At 43.7% G+C, this 19,795-nt stretch overlaps 1 protein-coding gene across 3 annotated transcripts in view; it reads right to left on the bottom strand.

The window, feature by feature from the left end:
• Positions 1–205: 205 nt before the first annotated feature.
• Positions 206–19,795, bottom strand: part of col12a1b (collagen, type XII, alpha 1b) — a 153,053-nt gene continuing 133,463 nt past the window's right edge. For 2 of the 3 annotated variants that reach the window (XM_056294898.1, XM_056294895.1), the window contains 14 exons: positions 19,166–19,243; positions 14,666–14,752; positions 13,807–13,860; positions 13,307–13,402; positions 12,754–12,807; positions 10,222–10,275; positions 10,082–10,135; positions 8,010–8,081; positions 7,862–7,897; positions 7,516–7,582; positions 7,171–7,356; positions 6,226–6,294; positions 2,955–3,125; positions 206–1,148 (listed from right to left, as the gene is read on the bottom strand). In XM_056294898.1, the coding sequence (XP_056150873.1) occupies positions 1,027–1,148; positions 2,955–3,125; positions 6,226–6,294; positions 7,171–7,356; positions 7,516–7,582; positions 7,862–7,897; positions 8,010–8,081; positions 10,082–10,135; positions 10,222–10,275; positions 12,754–12,807; positions 13,307–13,402; positions 13,807–13,860; positions 14,666–14,752; positions 19,166–19,243 (1,200 nt within the window). In that variant the 3' untranslated portion in view covers positions 206–1,026. Of the gene's footprint in view, positions 2,478–2,954; positions 3,126–6,225; positions 6,295–7,170; positions 7,357–7,515; positions 7,583–7,861; positions 7,898–8,009; positions 8,082–10,081; positions 10,136–10,221; positions 10,276–12,753; positions 12,808–13,306; positions 13,403–13,806; positions 13,861–14,665; positions 14,753–19,165; positions 19,244–19,795 lie in introns of all 3 variants that reach the window. The other variant, XM_056294896.1, reaches the window with a different exon arrangement.

A 19,795-nucleotide genomic window follows, 5' to 3' on the forward strand; every position in this document is an offset into this window, starting at 1 on the left:
TAAAAGGTGAGTGAACTCACCACGTTAGAGTACGTAAGGCCAGAGGCCACGTTTTTGGGGGACGGTAGTGGGAAAGGGGGAGAAAGAGGGGGAGAAAGGGCAGAAGAACTCTTGGTTTCTTGTCGACTGCGTTTTCCCGTTCTTCCCAAACCCAACATGCAATGACAAAAGCAAAATCACTGAGACGCACAAAATGACACTGGTACAAATTTTCAGTAGTTTTATTGAAAAATGCCTCTTCTGTTTCAGAAATAAATAAGAAAATAAGGCTGTGGAATTCACAATCTGCAGTTGAACCGTGAAGCAGCAGTACCAAATCCATAGTCTTGCACGCAGCTTCCAACTGCATTCGATATTGATAACAACAATGACAACAACTATATTCTGGTTAAAACAACATAAAACAAGTACTAAATATACACCACAGACATGCAATTCCACCCTTGGTAAAATCAGCTGTGACTGCATAAAAGTAAACTGATAAATATTAAATCTAGAGATACAAAATGAAAGCTGTGTTTAACTGCGTTACTGAAACTGAAATTCCGTGGGAGACAAACTGAACACAAAAAACCAACAAGGCTATACAAGTCAGGGAGAGCTGAACCGTATGCAGAGAGAAACATGGCTGTATACTGGGACGGTAATGGAGGAACTTTCTGGTCCGACGTCCCAACACGACGACGACGACGACGTCTCGCCTCCCAATGCCGCCGCCAGCTTTCTTAAGCAGTGCACTTTTCAACACCGCTCCACAACAAGAAAAATGAATGCAAATATTTTACAAGCAGAAGACTCGAGAGGGAAAAACAGACAGCTCACAAGTTTCCATGGATTCTTTTCGGGTCGTCTTTTGTGCAAAGACCCCCCCAACCTCCGTCACAAGATGAACATTTTCATACGGTTTAATGCATGTAAAGGTATTTTCCAAATAAAGGAGAGGTGTCAGACCCCTTTTTGTTTGTTTGACATGTGCATATTTCTCCACGATGACATATGTGAACAAAGCAAAGATAGAAGACCGTCTTATGATGCTAGCCTGTTGGGTGCCTTTCTTGATAGCGATCTCTTTCGACGTCGATACTGTGAGACCTCGTCCTCCTCTGGGATCGGGACTATGTAGGTGTCAGGCTCAGGTGCGTATGGCTCTGCTTGGAGATAGCGGTTTGGGCCAATTTGGACAATAAGTGGCAAATTTGCAAAGTTTGTCTCAGCATGCACAAGAAGAACGGGTTAAGGACTGTGTTCAGGCTCTGAGCTGATCTACACTACATAACACAAGATGGACTGAGCTGATCTACACTACATAACACAAGATGGACTGAGCTGATCTACACTACATAACACAAGATGGACTGAGCTGATCTACACTACACAACACAAGATGGGCTGAGCTGATCTACACTACGTAACACAAGATGGGCTGAGCTGATCTACACTACATAACACAAGATGGGCTGAGCTGATCTACACTACGTAACACAAAATGGGCTGAGCTGATCTAATCTACATAACACAAGATGGCTTGTACAAAGTTCAGTGCAATTTGTTTTTTGTTAACACTCAGATGTTAAGAAACTCTCCATATAACAATCAAGTACAACTTGTCCTACCACCAGCACAGAGATCCCAGATGTTACTGCATTGTGAAGTTTTCACTAACAGATACAGTATATATATATGTGTGTGTATATGTATATATACACACACACACACCCTTCTGAAAGTTTTCTTCTTACTGGCAGAATAAGCCAGCAGAAGAAAAGGTACTTTGTGGAAAAAGCTGTGTGAATGAAACGGGAAACAAGTGGAAATCTAAAACTCAGGGGTCACTGTGAAGCAAAAGTGGTCTGATGTGGCCCTGAGCAAGATCTCAGATCTGAAACTACAATTCCCTGGTGAGGAGCAAGAGGAGAAAAGGATGCGTTAATTCAGCAAAGCAGAGACGGTGTTACAGGGCACAAGCTTAATACTAAAGGTGTTAAGCTGAATTTAGTGGACATGATTCAAACGTCATTTACAAGGCACAAATTAGTTTATATACAGATGTCACCTGGAGTAATAGTGTTAACAGTGCCGCTGTTGTTGGAGTTGGACTCGATGTTGTTGCTGTGGCAGTTGGACCTGTCGTTTCTCTCTTACATGTCCGCCTTTGTTAGTATTTGTTTTTGTACATGCTCCTCCATCGGACAGAAAAGTCTTTATGTTCGTTCTTTGGCTTCAAGATGCAAACAGGCCACTAGGTTGGTTGCCATCACTGCTGGTGTTTGGCTCTAAGTTGTTGTTGTTAGTAGCGGTCCCTCTTTGTTGTGTTGTTGTTTTCGAGATAGTTTGTTAATGGTTTTCCTTTGGTGGGTTATCCTTATACAGCTCTAGTGCGCGTGAGCGAGTGTGTCAGAAACAGGATTTGGGGTTTTGGATTTGGGGGAAGTCAAAGTGAAAGCAGCACAGGCGACAGAAAGTCTACTACGGCGAACCTGAAACAGGCCAAAGAGGATGGAAAGTGTCAGTTAAGTCAAAGAAAGAGACAGAACACAACAAGCCAACAAAAACTTCAACATCACACTCGACTATCAAGATCAGTGATGGTGAGCCCACTGTGTGTGCATGCATTATACCCCTGTACTACTACTACCGGCTGCTCCCATTAGGGGTCGCCACAGCGGATCATCTGCTGTGTAATGTATGCATTATACCTCTCTGTGCTATTATAAATCTCTGTAAGAAGGGTTTCACTCCAAATTGAGCTCATTTAGAAGTCGATAACAGACATCTCAGTGCTTACCTGATGGACTACCTCAGCAGACTTTTAATTAATCCATTTCATTTAAGATACCAACATCAGGTTCAAGCTTTTCTTGAAGTTCATAGCTGGCATTTTGAAGTAAAACCCTTGGGTTTACGCATTGTACTGTTGCCTCATCAGACTGTCCCATCTGGTTTGCTTCACATACCTCTGTATCCTTGTCCATTGTAAGGAATACCAACACACTGGGAGGAGTCACAATAACCAGGAGGTCCGGGTGGTCCCCTGATTCCAGCAAAGCCCTGGCGCCCAGGAGGGCCACGTGCCCCAGAGGAGCCTGAAGGACCTGGTGGGCCCGTCCTGCTTTCACCTTGAGGGCCTGGTAGAAGACAGACAGACATTCATTAAGAAAAATGGCCAAGTGTTTGGTGCGGTCGAGCTCTAACCGGGGGTCTGGTTTATCCCTTGTCAGGTCATGTAAAATAAGTTTCCTGAAATGCATGGCGTCAGTAGAGTGAACCTCAGTAAGACTCAAACCTCTTACAAGCTCGCTGACTCCATTCCCTACATACTGTTGCCTTATGGAAGCATCTGTGAAATGGATCATGTCAAAACTTTAACTGACACAAGGACACCTTGATGGGACTTTCCATCAGTAGACATGATGTCAGTAGTCACTGCAGGAATCATATTTGTGAATTTTTGGTTATTGGAAAGTCTCACTGACCGACTTCTATCGTCTAAACAATATTGGGCATGAAATAAAAATCAAGCATTGACAGTAAGCTGATTTCATCTTTGGATGACACACATCTTGTGTGTAAAGAAGAAGAGTGCTGTCTGTTTTAAAAGTCAAGGACCACAACTATATAATCATAACATAATTTGTGTTATTGCTGGTAATTGATTTTAACTGTCCAATAAAACTAAAAACATATCCCAAACTGTGGGTGACAGTTTGCTTTCTTCACTTCCTTGGTTGCTGACCATGACCAATCAGTTGAGTACACATTTGTGACATCTTCATCATCACCCTGCAATTTAATTTTGAACTGTACTACACAAATGTGAGAACCGGTCACCATTTCCACCATAAAACTTGGAATATTCCGTAAAATTCCAGAAAAGGAAAAAAGAGAAGTTAGGATTTGCCCAACCCTTCTCTCTCCTTTAAGTCTAGACATTGACAAGCCGGCTTGAAAAGTTTCCCTCATGGTCTTGATGCTCAATAATCCAGGTAGAGAATCCCAGAGAGCTGAGTCAATTCATCTGGACACAACGTTTAATCATCATCTAAGTCAGCGTTTCTCAACCCAGTCCTCAAGGACCCCCTGTCCTGCAGATTTTCATTGTAACCTTGCATAGGTAGCCCTGCTTGTACTTACTCAACCAATCATCTCACAGCACTTAATTATGCAAGGTGTGCAACATCTGACATAATTCATTGCTGATTAGTTGAATAACTACAAACAAGTACCTATTCAGGGTTGCAGGATAGGGGTTCCTTGAGGACTGGGTTGGGAAACACTGATCTAAGTGACCTCATCAGTCTCAACTGACTGCAGGTATCCCACCCTTATAAACCATACAGTGACTGCAGGTACCCCCACCCTTATAAACAATACAGTGACTGCAGGTACCCCCACCCTTATAAACAATACAGTGGCATAACCCAAAACAACGCTCAGTTTCATATGCAAATTGCCGTGACCATTAACTACACTTGCTACCATTCCCAAATCCTCCATGAATAGTGCACATTGCCAGTGAAACTTTAGTTAATGGTCACAGCAATTTGCATATGAAACTGATGGTTGTTATGCCAACATTGTTCCAGATGAACTGATTCAACTTTCTGTGATTCCCCTCAGTTTCATCCGAGCTCATCTGCGTCCTCTGTCCAGTCTCTGAGTGTGTTATGAATGAGGCAGCGAGAGGAAGGTGTATGCACGCCAACTCTCCATGACGACAATAACGCAACCATCTCTAATCTGAGACAGTTCCCACTCCCACACTCCAGCTTCCAGACGTTCCCCGGTTTGAACTTGTGGGCCTTTGCTAATGCTATACGCACCACCTTCTAGAATGGTCTTTCCCAGAGCCTGTTGCCACATCCTGACATGTTCCAGCAGGATAGGGTGGTTGTAGGATTACGTGGGCTCTCTGTGGCCCTTGCAGGATGAAGTCATTGTTTTATGGGCTGATTTCTTGAAGGCTTCATGAGAGTCTGCTGATTCTCTGAGGTATTACTACCATAAGGATTATAGATACTAACTTGTATTGGCAAGGTTGCCAGTTTTACTCCCATGTGATGGAAATGTGTGATGGCGGGGCTTGAATAACTAAGGAATAACTAATGCATTCCTCTCCCTAGAGCGCTGCCACTGACATGCCCTTAATTGCTTTGCCAGGTAATCAAGACCCAAACTGCTCCAGTGAGGTTATTCTATGGCCAGCGGTAGAAGATGGTTGTGTACTACATATGTAGACCAAGACTCCCGCAGTACGTTTAGCTTTTATATATTCTAAGTGAGATCGATCTGAGCCAGAAGAAAACATACATGGTCAAAACAAGCTAATGATGCCAGAGCAGATTTAAAGTCTAGAGTAGCAGCGGCAAAGCCCACGTCTGTGACTTCATCCTGTCCACAAAGTCAGTTGGCCTTGACATCAAACTGAACTGCCGATCTACTAGGAAGAAGCTGTGGAAGGAGCTTCAGTTTCAAATTCCTGTCAATATTGAAACGTTTGTCCTATCTGCACCACACTGTCACGTTATTACAGGACTTGTGCCATTTTACTTGACAACCAAATTGATCATCTTCTAGTGTAGTCTAGCGATCATAGCATTCAGTTACACTTAAAAGTCAAAGGAGAGAGCGCTATCTTTTATCATGAGTCTACCAGAGAAGGAGAAGATATGCAGACCTCATGGGGGATGTTAGCATGGTTGGAAGGGGCGTTGATAGCCGCACGACAAAGCACAGTGACAATGTGATGAGGCCTGAGAATGAGCACATCAGAACTGAACTTGAGCCATCTGTGTTGTGTGGTCCTCCATGAGCTCAAACTCTGTTGGTTACTTACTGCATGTTTCTGGATGTCAGCAATGCTCTCTGTGGTGTGAGTGGCATCTGTATTGTGCTCTGCTTTTACTAAGAGGTTTCAGCAACAGAAGAATATCCTCTTGAGCTACTACTACTGCTACAAAACCTCCGCTACTGCTATTTCTACTTCAAGGCAATGCCTTTTTTTTTTTTTCTTCTCTTACTACTAATACTTATACTGCTACTGCTACTTCCTCATTATGTGCTAAGTGTTGTTTGGGTACCACATTCAGCTAATGAATATCAGAAACTTGGTGACAGCTATGACTACTAAATGTTACAGTCCTGACCCGAGTGGTGATGGGTTTAGCCCGAGAACTGTTCACCCTTCCTTCTACTTCAGCATTTTGCACTAATATTGATCAGACGTACCAGGTGGTCCCCTTTGTCCTCGCTGTCCAACTCCTGCGGGTCCTCGGTCACCCTTCTCACCTGCAGGGCCTGAAAGACACAGAGAGAATTACTTTCAGACAAAGTAAAGGATGATGCATCAACACTTAGCATTATTATTTCTAGAGAGAAACAAGGATCAGGCAGCAGAATCTGATGCTTTGTGTCAAGACTGTGGCTGGTTTTAGTTCTGGTTTCCCTTGTTAGGTAACATGTTAGCGACTTCCAGGATGTCTCTCTGGTCGTCTTTCTCTCACTGAACGCAAGGTAAATTTGACATGAAATTAATGTTTCATTGTGTATTTTGCAATATGTACATTTTGTGTGTAAGAACTTTGCTTCCCTAACTGTGGGAATACAAAGCACAGGCCCAGTTTAGGCAAGCAGAAGATGGACCCAAGAAAACTTCTGTAAATGAGACCTTTGTTTAGAAGAAAAGCTATACTCTACTGTCTGTTGTATATCTGGATCCGTCCCCAGCATACTACTGTGCCTGAGGTTTTGCTGTCCCTTTGCCCCTCAGGAGGGGGTATTTCTAACAACTGTCCACCCCCTGGTCCATTTATTGTACTTTCAGTACAAAATGCATTGTGATGTGTGCTGCAGCTGGTAAACTCAAAAGGAAAAGCCTCCCTCTCTCTTTCTAAATGAAGTTTCTTACTCAGTATGAACTGATTCCTGGAAGTTTCATGCTCTACTTAGAGAGAGAGGCTATTCTCGAAAGTAATAAATCATTTACGAAAGTAATCAAATGGAGCAAAGGCATGTCCGGAAGAAACACTTGAACCGAATTTCATGGGCAAATGTTGTCAAGATGATATTAGACACACATTCATCTCGTCACTTGTTGTTTTTCTACTCATTCTCAGTATTTAGGCAAATAAACGCTTCATACATGTCGTGCATGTTGGATTGACAGGGACATACCTCTCTCTCCCTGTTGCCCGGGTAATCCGGAACTTCCTGGGAAACCATTTCTTCCTGCTTGTCCAGGCTCTCCACGGGGACCCTGACTACCAGGAGATCCGGGTGGTCCTGGTGGACCTGGGCTGTTGCTACGGTAACCACTGTTGGGGATCTGGTTGAGTATTGTGTTGACACGACTCATTTGTGCTACAACACCACAGGGTAAAAAAAGAAAGATTCAGAAAATAGACCTCTAGCTCATGGAAGATGCATCATTCATTGTTCTTTTGGGGTTCTGGGTCCCCTAACTGTACAAGAACATAGCCCCAAAAGAGAACATTAACCCGTACTTAGCTTTTAACTCACCATTTACTAGCTGCTCGCAGACTTGTCTGGCTATAGAACGCATCATGTTCTGAGGAGCAAAGTCACCCTGGGCACAGAAAGTCAGGATTTGTAGTGAACATGAATTTGTAATGAAGGATTTTCAGATTTAGAAAATGCTACATCCCTCACTGGTACACAGCTACAAGAAGTTTGTTCTAAACCTGTACACTGCCCCAACTGAGAATGTTAGATCAGAAAGTATCACAAAGCTGATATTTTCAATGCTGTTCAAATGGTGGATCTACAGTGCTGAGTTGAAGGTCTTTATCTACTGATTATTCACAAAGTAGAGTTTAGAACTCTAAAAATGTTGGCATTTACTCACTCTCTCCCCCTTGTCACCCTTTGGTCCGGCAGCTCCCTAGAAACGATGGAAAACAATAGTGTTAATGTTAAAGCACAGCACAAATCCTAAGACATACTGCAGGTTGGTGGTGAGATGTCTTAAGTCTTCTAGTTGTCGATTTACTTACAGGAGTACCGGCATCACCAGACTTTCCAGGTTTTCCTGCTGGCCCAGGTACTCCAGGAGATCCAGGAGGCCCCTGGAAGGAAAGACAGAATAAAGAATCAAATCTCAGCAACGAATCTACCTGATCTAGCAGAGAGAGTACCCTTTTAAAAGTGTTGATACTACACCAACTGGTTTCAGTGCTGCACCATACCGTTTCATAGCTGGTGATGCACCGCTACAACATTTTTTCAGACCAAGTACAAGTACTTCCGTTTGGGTACTTGCTGATACAGAGTATCGATATGAGCACTTCATAATACCATTGCAGTTCTGTCGTGACTTTGAAATTTTTTAAATTTTCATCAGATGCACCTCACTTTCTGACCGTAACAAATTAAATATACAACATGAGGCTGTTGCGACCCTGTGGTGGCCTGGCGGCCTGACCAGAGTGTCTCCCCGCCTGCCGCCCAATGACTGCTGGGATAGGCTCCAGCATCCCCGCGACCATGAGAGCAGGATAAGCGGTTTGGATAATGGGTGGATGGATGGTTGCGTTGCATTGCCTCTGGTACAATGAGGTATTTCTTTTAATGATTTTTAAACGGATTGAACTGGTTTTTACCTGTTGAAGCATTAGTGAAGCAGAGGCTGCTGGCACGCAACCACACGCAACAGTCACAGGTAAAAAAAACCCACTCTGCCCCGCCCACCTGACGCACCGTGCCCGGGCCCGGGCTGTCTACACTCGTCCCAGTTACACATGCTTGTAACTGTCATTTCTGGTTCTGGACAAATGAAACATCGACGTGTTCGTCTGTTTCTCGGGCGTCGCTCCGGCTCCATCTCCCCCTCTTCACATACGAAACACGAAGAAAAGCGCCACTCGCTTTTCACAATTTCCGCTGGAATTGTCTGGTCGGGTATCGGATGCGGTTGTATCGGAGTTGTTTTTACGAGTACGAGTACATGAGGACAGTATCGGACCGATACTGATATCTGCGCATCCATAGCCAATACTGATGGGGCAAACAGCTGAGCAGAAACATTTGAGGAAACTCATATCACCTTAAGTTAAAGAAGTGTTTAGATTCTACTATTACTCAATTATAGACATCTATTGTCTTCACTTTAGTGCCCAGTGAAGACTGGTGTGGGTCTATAGCAGGGCTGTAGTCAGCAAACCTGAAAGGGGTGGGTGTTTTCTCCCAAAAAGCAGACTTTTTTCTTTTTCCAAGCACAGGATATTTAGAACAGGCCAGCCTTTGACCTACTATGGCTATGAATACTTACGGTTTTTTTGTTTGTGTTTGATATACTTTATTGATCCCTGTGGGGAAATTCTTCTCTGCATTTAACCCATCCTAGCTGTGTAGCTAGGGGCAGTGGGCAGCCGCCATGCAGCACACGGGGACCAACTCCAGTTGGTCTTGTCATGGACACAGGAGTATTAACCCTAACATGCATGTCTTTTTCATGGGGACTGGGGCACACGGAGAAAACCCACCGCAGACATGGGGAGAACATGCAAACTCCAAACAGAGGATGACCTGGGATGACCCCCAAGGTTGGACAACCCCCGGGGTTCGAACCCAGGACCTTCATGCTGTGAGGCGATAGCGCTAACCACCGCGCCACCAAAAAGTATACTATACTTTATAGTATAATAAAACTTGTAATTCAGTGCAACGACTGACAAATAAAGATATTTCAGTCTTAAAAACATCATAGGGTAGTGACCGAGTTTATTTTGTACTTTTTTGAGCCCCCCGGCTACATCCCTTAGGCGTAAAGGTTGGAGAATTGACTTGAGACTGTGTTGCTGCATGTCACTAGACCAGCTTGGAGAATCAGTTTAGGGGAAGTGAACGTGGCTAACTCTTTCCTATCTAAACTACCACCACTGATGAGCATGCGAAAAAAGGCCCTCCGCCTTCGACAGCCCCATGGGAGCTGCTCCGTCGCGTGCAGTGGAAGACTGTACCTGTACCGGGTAGCTCCCGGGTGTGAATGTGAAGCAGGACAGTGGCTAAAAAAAGAACATTCATCCATTTCACAAATTCCTCTGGATAATTAAAACTAAAAACATACCATGGGACCTGCCAGGCCTCTGGGTCCTACCAGTCCATCCTTTCCTGGGGGTCCCTAGAAAAGAGGCCAGCCTTGATAACATGCATCTTCAAACATTACCACACTTGGTTGCCATAAAAAGCCACTTTGACTGTACTCACTCTGATTCCAGCTGGTCCGATTGGACCGATGGCACCGGGAGGCCCAGGTGGACCCTGGGAAAAGACACGAAAACAAAACCTACTCAGATTCACACCCCTTTTGTTTGCAATTCACATAACAAAAACATCATCTAACCTTTGACCAACCTACTCGGATCAGTTTGTATCACCGGTGGTTTTCCGCACATCAAAACACTAAATCTCCTCTTCCACTCTCATTTGTTCAGAAACCCTTCTCGCTTTTTTTTTTATTGTCAATCCCCTCTCGCCTTTGATGCCTTGGCATAAGATTTACAGGGAGCATAATATATTCCAGATCCATTTTATTGGCCATTATAAACCAGGGCATGCGTAGGCTGCAAGTCATTAAATGCATGTTGCTATAGCATCTGCTCCAGCATGTTCACCTGCAGTCTGCCCAATCTGTGAACACAACCCATCTAGACTTGGGCTGATGTGGTTTCAATCCAGAGCCAAGTCATCATTCTTGCTCTTAAGGGCCGCAGCCTCCAGGATCCCAGTGACACTGTAGTGACTCTGTTCCCCCATCTGGGAGCGGGTTAGGGTGAGGATGGGGTGTGTTTGTGATTATGGACGTTGTCATAAAGGTGTGGAAGGAGGGCCCTGTTACAAGCAAGACCTCTCCAAGTTTTAACCCCTCCAAGCTCTCGTTTATTTTTTAGCTTCATCTGCAAATGGTGAGTGACGAGGGGGGATGGGAAATCTTTCTAAAATCCCTTTTTATTTGTTGTCTTATTTCCCTCTCAGTAGAGTCCAATGTGAGGGTCTAAGGACAGGATGTGTTGCTGTAAAGCCCCTTGAGGCAAATTTGTGATATTGGGCTATACAAATAAAATTGACTTGAGTGACTTGGAAAGCGACAGAGTGGATTAAACAGAGGATATGGGATGTTACACACATCTTGGGGCAGGTTTGAAACCAGGATGTTGACATCTGAGACCATATGGCATGCATACTATCTGGTTAAGCCACCGTGATGCACCACCAAAGAATTACTGAGGCTGTTTGTGAGGGTGAACCCCAACCTCATTGTTTGTACTAACGAGCCAGATGTCAGCTAAATATGTTACAAATGGGTCAAAAGTTTCTCTGCTCTTGAAAAAGGTATGGAAGCTTGTCCAAATTCACATAGAATCCTGAGACATCAAATTCCCATGTATAAGACCCTCAGGATTAAGAAGGTGTGAGGCAGTGGAAGGTCTTTTCCTCTCCCTTTTTTGCAAAGGATGGAATTTTAGTGATAAACAGATCCTCAACAGGTCAAACAGGGGCGAAGGGAGGTCTTTTGTTTTTTTAGTGACCGTGTCTACAGTCTAAAGATACCATCCCTTCGTGATCTGTGCAGAGTGCTAGCTGCTGATTAGGGACACATGAAGACGCATTGTTATTTGGCTCAAAGTGGAGAAAAAACAAAGTCGAGGTCTGGAACCCATTAAGCGGACCGTGGTACTGTCGCTGTTCATCAGACTGAGTAGCCAAATTCAGCGGATCTTTAAATCACTTGTAAAACCAATCGGTGTTAGGTCTAAAGGTAACCGTGGCTTTGTTGCCGAGGCAAATAAACTTTGCTTGAGGTGATGAAGCTGGCAAAATCATTTGTCATTTTTATAAAAAGCTTGCTAAACACAATTTTGACAGACTTTTAAGGAAAACTGTTATATATTTCTTTCAGTTACTCCATTCCCCATTAGCAGTTTCATTTTCTGAGAAGCCCTTTGTGATTCTGTAAAAAAAAAAAAAAAACTACGAAAGCTACCGTTATAATTACTGTCCTTCTCATTATTTCCAGTTGTGGTGAGAGGGAGACTTCCTTTCAGGGTAAACAGCTGTTTGGTATCAGCAGGTAGGGGGAAGAGCTGCCGTGGAGCACACACACACATCAGTGCCACTGCTCTTCTCCATCTCTTGTCACACAATAAAACTTACTTCTCAGGGGCCTCATTCCAAAATGCTAAACCTTCACCGGGGAAGAATTTTGCTAACTCAAATTTATCAGTCAATATTTCAAGAGCACAGAAAGTTCTGGCTGAAAAAAGAAAAACAAAACAAAACAAAACAACAACTTGTGTTGTAAGTAAAGGTCTTAGCATTGGCTCCGAACTTTAATATTAAAACATGTGGACTATTTGAATTTCAGAAATGCTTCTGTGAGAGTAGGTGTCAGGTGTGTTTACTCATCACACTCCAAGATAAAAAAGCCAACATTAAGAGGAGGACAATCTGTTGACCGCAGCCCTCTATTTAACCAGTACCGTATATTAAGGTGATCAGTACTTGGCTCAGTCCGCCTCTCCAAAATTCATGAAGGAATTACATTTAAAAGCAGTGTTCTGAATCTTAACCTGCTGCAGAAAGCCCAAGTCCCTCTTTCCGAACCCTCCCTATGAGAAATATTGTCTTGTGGTTCTGCCACATGGCGCAGGGCCAGACTATTAGTCTTAGCTGTGAATTATCCCTCTGGTTTCCTGTTTCAAATCCACAGTCGCGGACCCCCGCCAAAGTAGTACTTACTTTCTGCCCAGGTAGGCCTGAGTCGCCAGGCTCTCCCTTTGGTCCAGGACGACCCTGAGGAAGCAGAGAAGCAAACTGGATCAATAAGGGAAAAAGCAAACCATGAGATGGAAGAACAGAACATTTCTTTAACACTCAGCACTCATTAAGATGGCAAGCTCCAAGGCATTTTTTGCCAGTTCTGTCACTTGGGCCAAGATGTTATGATGCCGTGCTAACGTCTTTGGAGATGTACTGTCCCATATGACCTTTTGAAAGACAAAATAAGGGAGCAGTTTATACTTAATCTTAGTACCTTTCAAACTTGTTGATTTATTAACAAAGATTGGTATTTTGGGGTTTACAAACTTAAACGTATCAAGTCTATCCGCTCAGACAAGATGGAATGCAGACCTCTGCTATAATTACTCCCCAGCTTGTAAATTCCCTGCATAATAGATAGACGAAATGATCCCCTGGCTAGTTGGCTGAGGCATTCTGGGATTTACGTCTCAGGACACTTTCCTCAGCCTGGGGCTGAAGGAGGGTGGGGGGGGGTGTGCATTAGACTCACAGCTTCTCCTGGGATAGACAATCCACTGGGTCCTTGAGGGCCAGGCAGACCCATGGGGCCTGGCAATCCAACATCTCCACGTGGGCCAATAGGTCCCTAATTAGGAAGACGTGAAAGGATAATGACCAGCTGAACAAGGCAAACATTTGCTCCTGATAATCTAGGCTAACGTCAAGGCTCAGATATACCACTGCTTCAACCTCTGGAAATAAGATGCCACCAGAGATCGAAAACTTTGCTCCCATCAAGATAAATGTGCAAAAGCTCATTCAGTAAGTGAAATCAGATGTGCTTACTCTGTTCAAAGCTGTTTTGCTGTGAACAGTTCTTTATTTTCATCAAGAGAAGATAGTCCTGACTGGAGAGTCAAATATTTACTTCCCCTTAAAAACGGTGTCAAACTTGTACATCTTTTTTTTTTATGACCTAAAACACCCATTGCCTTTCATTAAAAGGTGAGGCAGGAGCTTTTAAAAGCAAGCAGTATGAAAGGAACTTACAGCAGGCCCTGCTTCTCCTCTTTCACCCCGGGGACCTTTGCTGCCAGGTGCACCCTGGGGAAGGAAGAACATTTGTCAGGTTTACACAGACAGACAGAGGAGAGGAGAAGCCAAAGGTAAGGCAGCAGGACAGAGAGAGAGAGAGAGAGGGAAAGAACATCCGTCTGCTGCCCTGCAAAAATGCCCATTTTTAAAAGTCATTCAATACTGTATTCATTCTTAAATCCTCAAATCGTTCCTCATAAAAATTGGGAACAAATGCTACCAATGGGGATAGAGGACTTCACTTGTTTAAAAAAGGAAGTTTCATGTTGTTTAAACAATTTTATTTGATGACTTGATCAGATTCACCAAACAACTGGATTTTTGTTGAAAATAAGTGAAATGATAGATTCCACTCATCTATTCAGCAAATGAGGCTTTCATACTGAGCCCAAAATGATATATTTTTCCTAAAATTCTGTATTCCATGGTGGGAAAAGGTAACACAATGCGTCTTGCACTACAGTTCACCTGGGGCCCCTGGTTAAAAAAAACAAGGCAGATTTTATTAGGGCATTGCTGATCAGTTTCTCTTTGGTTAATGTGCGCACGGATGTAATATTCTCCACCGTGAAAGCTAGACTATGTCAGTAACTACTTATACATGTTGCTTTAACCTGAGTTAGAGAGCGAGCGAGAGAAGAAACGGCGTAGTGGTACGTATGGCACTGTAGTCATACATAGTCCTTAATATATGAAATATAGTATTGTATTTAGTAGTATTACACAGCCATGTATATAGTATATAGACCTGTAATAGAACTATATAAAAAAGGGGTAGTGGGATGTATGGTGCTGTTGTGTATATAGTCCTTACAACTGGTCCCAGAGGCCCTTGGGGTCCACTACTTTCTGTGGTGCAGGTACAGGCGTTGGGGAGAGCAGGACACTTGGACTCATCTCTCTGGTGGATCAGGAAGCAGACAGAGCAGAGGGTGTTTCTTACAGAAAGAAATCAATTTGCTGAACTATTGTCATACAGGAGCTGTATCCAGAGAGGAAATGCATATGACAAGGAAGAGATATTCCAAAATTCATCTGGTGGATAACTTGAGCCTTACTCTTCAGCCATCAGTGTATGAATGTGTGTGAATGTGAGACACACATTGTAAAGCGCTTTGAGTGGTCAGTAGACTAGAAAAGGACTGTACACAAATGCAGTCCATTCAGTCTGATTTAATTGCAAATTAAAATACTGAAATATTGTGGAATCTGTTGTGTTAAATCCAACTTTACTGAGGCTGTAAAGCCACAATAATCCAGATCAGAATCAGATTACTTTATTCATCCCGAGGGGAAATTGGGTATTTTCACAATGGGCAGATGTTCTGCCCATTGTGAAAATAACAATAACTTAGATGATTTTATTCATTATAGAGTTAAAAGTGGCTGAACAGAGAGGAGCCCGAGGCTTTGGGCTGGGAGAGCGTTAGCATCACCCAACATTCCTGTATATATAGTAATGTGCTTTATTAGCAGCAGGCAGTCCCACACACGCAAGTCAGACGGATGCATCGTCATATTGACATAATGTTTAATTACACCTCAGAAATTACTTCTAAAACACTATTAAGAGCACAATTATTGTCGTCACTATCTCGCATGAAAAAGCTCCAAACAAACGGGTGTTCAAAAAAATTGGGGAAAAAAAAGTGTGTCATTGGAAAAAAATGCCATAATCATCTTTCAGCACATTGTAATTCAAGCCGTCTAAGAGAAAACAAAACTTCTGCACCTCCTCTTGGCTCTGTATTCAGGCTTTAGAAAAACTAGCCTGTGACGGGAGACTTTAGCCAGTCACGTGTCATTTCAGAGAGAGAGTGTTCCTACTGGCTGCTCTACAAATGCAAATGCGCGTGTAACTAAGAGATTTGCTGAAAAACAATAATTTTCTACGTGGATAGATTATCAACCACATTACAAATTTCGCAAGTCGCGCTTTGACATTTCCCGGTTGTACACATTTGAATTATATGCCCGTGGTCATCTGGTGGGAGGGGCTTAGGACAGAGGAGAAGGCTGCATTTTCAGCTCCCCCCCTGCCAGAGGGAAGGAGTTGGAACAGGTTGTGACCTGGGTATGATGGGTCTGCAGTGATGTTGCCTGCCTGTTTCTTGAGTCTGGAGGTGTGTAAGTCCTGAATGGCGGGCAGGTTGGCTCCTATGATTTTCTCTGTAGACAGTGATGGATGTGCAGAGGACAGACTGGATTTGTACATCGGGGAAAGCAAACATGCTGGCCAAGAGGATGGCACACCACAGGAGAGCTAACGCATCTGCAGGCCAGTGGCCACTCTTTCAAGGATGAGGAGGTGCACATCCTTGATAGGGAGGAATGCGGGTTTGAATGGGGAGTCAAAGAGGCCATCTATGTGAAGAGGCAACGACCATCCCTGAATCCCTGAACCGGGGGGGGGGGGGCAACAGTACACCTGAAAGCGATCGTTGTTTTCGGTCATTATACCACTGTATTGTTTATAAGGGTGTGGTGGGGATACCTGCAGTCAGTTTAGACTGAAGAGTAAATTAAATGAGTGATGAAACGTTTCTGTCAATACACGTTGCATCCAGATGAACTGATTAAACTGTCTGTGAAGTGTACTGAACTTTGAGTTTAAAAATAAAATAAAAGCGACTGAAAATATAAAGTGACATGGGCAATTCGATCAAACTTTGCATGCATAAAAACATCTAGCCTTGTTCATCCAGAAGAGCCAAGACTGTAGGAGTAGTAGCCGCCAATCTGTAGTGACTTACAGTTTTCTGACAAATAAAGGCCTTGTTTGTAGACACAAGACCACCACCCAAGGTGATTTTTCTGGGGACGTGCTTGTGTTTTTCTGGTTCAAAAACATCAAATAACAATGAAATAATGTTGCGAGCACAATAGCTCAAGCTAATATTCTCTTTGACCAAAATGGTATTTGGCCCGGAGACAGGCACCACTGGTCTAGGGCCAAAAAAGTGGGATAAGTTTCAAGGAGGCCGAAGCTTGAGGCTCCCCCATCAAGGGGGAGTTTGTGGGAGCCTCACCATGGTGGGGGACCACTGTTTTATCTTAGTGTTGTTATTGTCAGGGGCTTCCAAGAAAACTTAGCAATACATCTCTGCACGCACATTAAAGACAACTGCTCCATTCAATGTCACTCTATGTACTCGGCTGCCATAGACCATCCTAACCCTGGTTCTCTGGATTTAAGTTTCCGGGCAGAATTATAAACATTCACTGCGTGTGACTTAACAAAACGAATAAAACAGAATGGAACCTTCTAACATGGTGAAAAATGTCATCCCCGGGTTTTGTCTGAAGGTCTCGCCCCTTACAGATCCTCCCTGTCATTCCTGATGGGTTCAGGGAAAAGTTTCTAACCTTCGATCTCTTTACCATTGTTTGTTTATGTTGCTGGAGATTTAAAAATCTAAGGTTAGTACAAGTGGCCTTGTGATGGCCTGGTGGCCTGTCCAGGGTGTCTCCCCGCCTGCCACCCAATGACTGCAGGGATAGGCTCCAGCATCCCCGCGACCCTGAGAGCAGGATAAGCGGTTTGGATAATGGATGGCTGAATGGATAGTCCAAGTGGCTCTAATTAAGAGCAGTTGCTCACATTGGAGAACGTGACTGTGAACTTTAAGTGAAATATTATGCCATTCACTTGACTGGTCAGTTAAAGAGTCAGAAGTTTCGGATATACACTCCCGCTGACAACTGTTTCTGGAGTGGATCGTTCCTTTGACTTGAAAAATACCCAGGGCTTCTAGTATTTAGTTACTGTCGATAACAGCTAAGTAGCTGTCACTTCATCATTATCTGCATAATGCACACCACTCGAGTCAAACTGCGACCGTGCAGCTTTCTGACAAAACTGTTTCTCTTTTTTTTACAAACGAAGCTGGGTCTGTCTGGAGTCTCCAGAGGAACCCCATACGAGTGTCCTTTCTCTTGTCTGAACACTGTAATAATATATACCGGGGACTACAGCTTTATTCGCTTGTAAAAAAAACCAACTCCATTATCAATGAGTATGAATACTTTCCTAACAGAGGAAAAGAAGAAATGACATGATAATGAGAATGATAGTAATGGTTAACCTACGCAACAACACTACACAAAAACACATACATACAGACACAGAGCTGTATGAGCACGTTCATACAACCCGTTGAAAAGCTATTCAGGGGGTGTCTGGGTAGCATAGCGGTCTATTCTGTTGCCTACCAACACGGGGATCGCCTGTTTGAATCCCTGTGTTGCCTCCAGCTTGGTCGGGCATCCCTACAGACACAATTGGCCATGTCTGCAGGTGGGACGCTGCACCAGCGCCTCCTCTAGTCTGTCGGGGGCACCTGTGGGGAATAGCGTGACCCTCCCACGCGTAGTGCTACGTCCCCCTGGTGAAACTCCTCACTGTCAGGTGAAAAGAAGCGGCTGGTGACTCCACATGTATCAGAGGAGGCATGTGGTAGTCTGCAGCCCTCCCTGAATCAGCAGACGGGGTGGAGCAGTGACCGGGACGGCTTAGAGAGCGGGGTGATTGGCCAGTACAATTGGGGAGAAAAAAAAGCAAGGGGTGGGGGGGGGGGAACCTATTCAGCAGTAAGATTTTAACCATTGGTGCCTTGCCAAGCCAATATTTTTCAATTTCCAATTGAAAGGTGCTAAGCTCATAACATTGTCCACCTTCAAGAGGAAATTAAAAAAGCACCAATGAAACACTTTTTTGGCTTTTCCACATTTGTGAAATTAGTTTTTAGAGTGAGAATGGACTCCATCAGACAGTTCACAATGCTCTTTTCATTTGCGTTTTACTACACCATGCTTCATGTGTCACGATGATTCGAGCACATCCTCAAATGCTAGTGCCAACACTGACATGGAGGGTGAAAGATTAGATGTGCAGTATGCATTTAAAGCATGTGGTCTAATGGGGGGTGGAAACTTGTGTGTGCACATGCCACACGTTAACCAGCAACATCCCCTGTGTCTCTAGCCAGCTAGTCTCACAGAATAGACCCTCCAAATGTTAAAAGGAAGCTCACTATTCAGTCTAAATGGCAAAATCATTCACTTTTCCTGTTTTTACTTGTTGTAGAGTACATATGCTCAACCAGAACCAGCCAAAGCTGTAGTGATTTCATTTTTTTAGCTGGGGGCAAATGCCTACATAGATACACACCAGCAATGTCTGTTTTTCTCTTCTATGTTACAGCTCACTATTTTCTTAACAATTTTCCTTAAGGGAAAACCTGGCTAAGAGTTTTTAGACCCTGCTCTTTTTCTGGGCTCCAGCCCTGCTGGGGGAGGAAGGGGCATGTCTTACCTTAGAAGGAAGGTCGCAACATCTGTCCCTGCTGGTCCAAGCCAAGCTGCAGACAATATCAAACATCTGGAGCTGGAACTGTGGAAAAAGGGAGATGGAAACGGTGTTGGGGTACATGTGTCTTTGATACGCCCTTCACCTCCCCCAAAGACAAACAGAAAAACAGCAAAAGGATGCAAAACAGCCTTGTCGGATCAGACAAGGACGGGGAAGTGCAGCCCTTGTAGTGGGCCAAGTTGAAGGCCTCACTACCTCCTGATGTCATGGCCCACAGCAGAGAAAAAAGTCCACCTCCACAAGTCTTTTAATCTCCTGCAACATCTTAACGTTTCCTTCAAATAAGGAGAAATGTGTTCCAGCAGGTTAATTTTGTTTCCCATAATTTTTTTTTTTTTGCCGTTTTGTGCCTCAGTCCAGTAGCCTGATTATTATGAGACAAGTGGAAAATTGTCATTGTTGACAAATTGTTACTTCATTTTTTCTGAAAAAAAGTAAAACTTTTTCAGCAAGATAAAGATTAATGACTTGCAACAAATGTTCTTTTTAGATCTTTTTAGTGCATGACAATGGACACTGCAATAATATGGTCCAAAGCAAAGAATTCATTCCACATGTAGTACCATTTCCAAG

The sequence above is a fragment of the Lampris incognitus genome, chromosome 15 (genome assembly GCF_029633865.1).
Source record: "Lampris incognitus isolate fLamInc1 chromosome 15, fLamInc1.hap2, whole genome shotgun sequence".
Classification (NCBI taxonomy): Eukaryota; Metazoa; Chordata; class Actinopteri; order Lampriformes; family Lampridae; genus Lampris; species Lampris incognitus.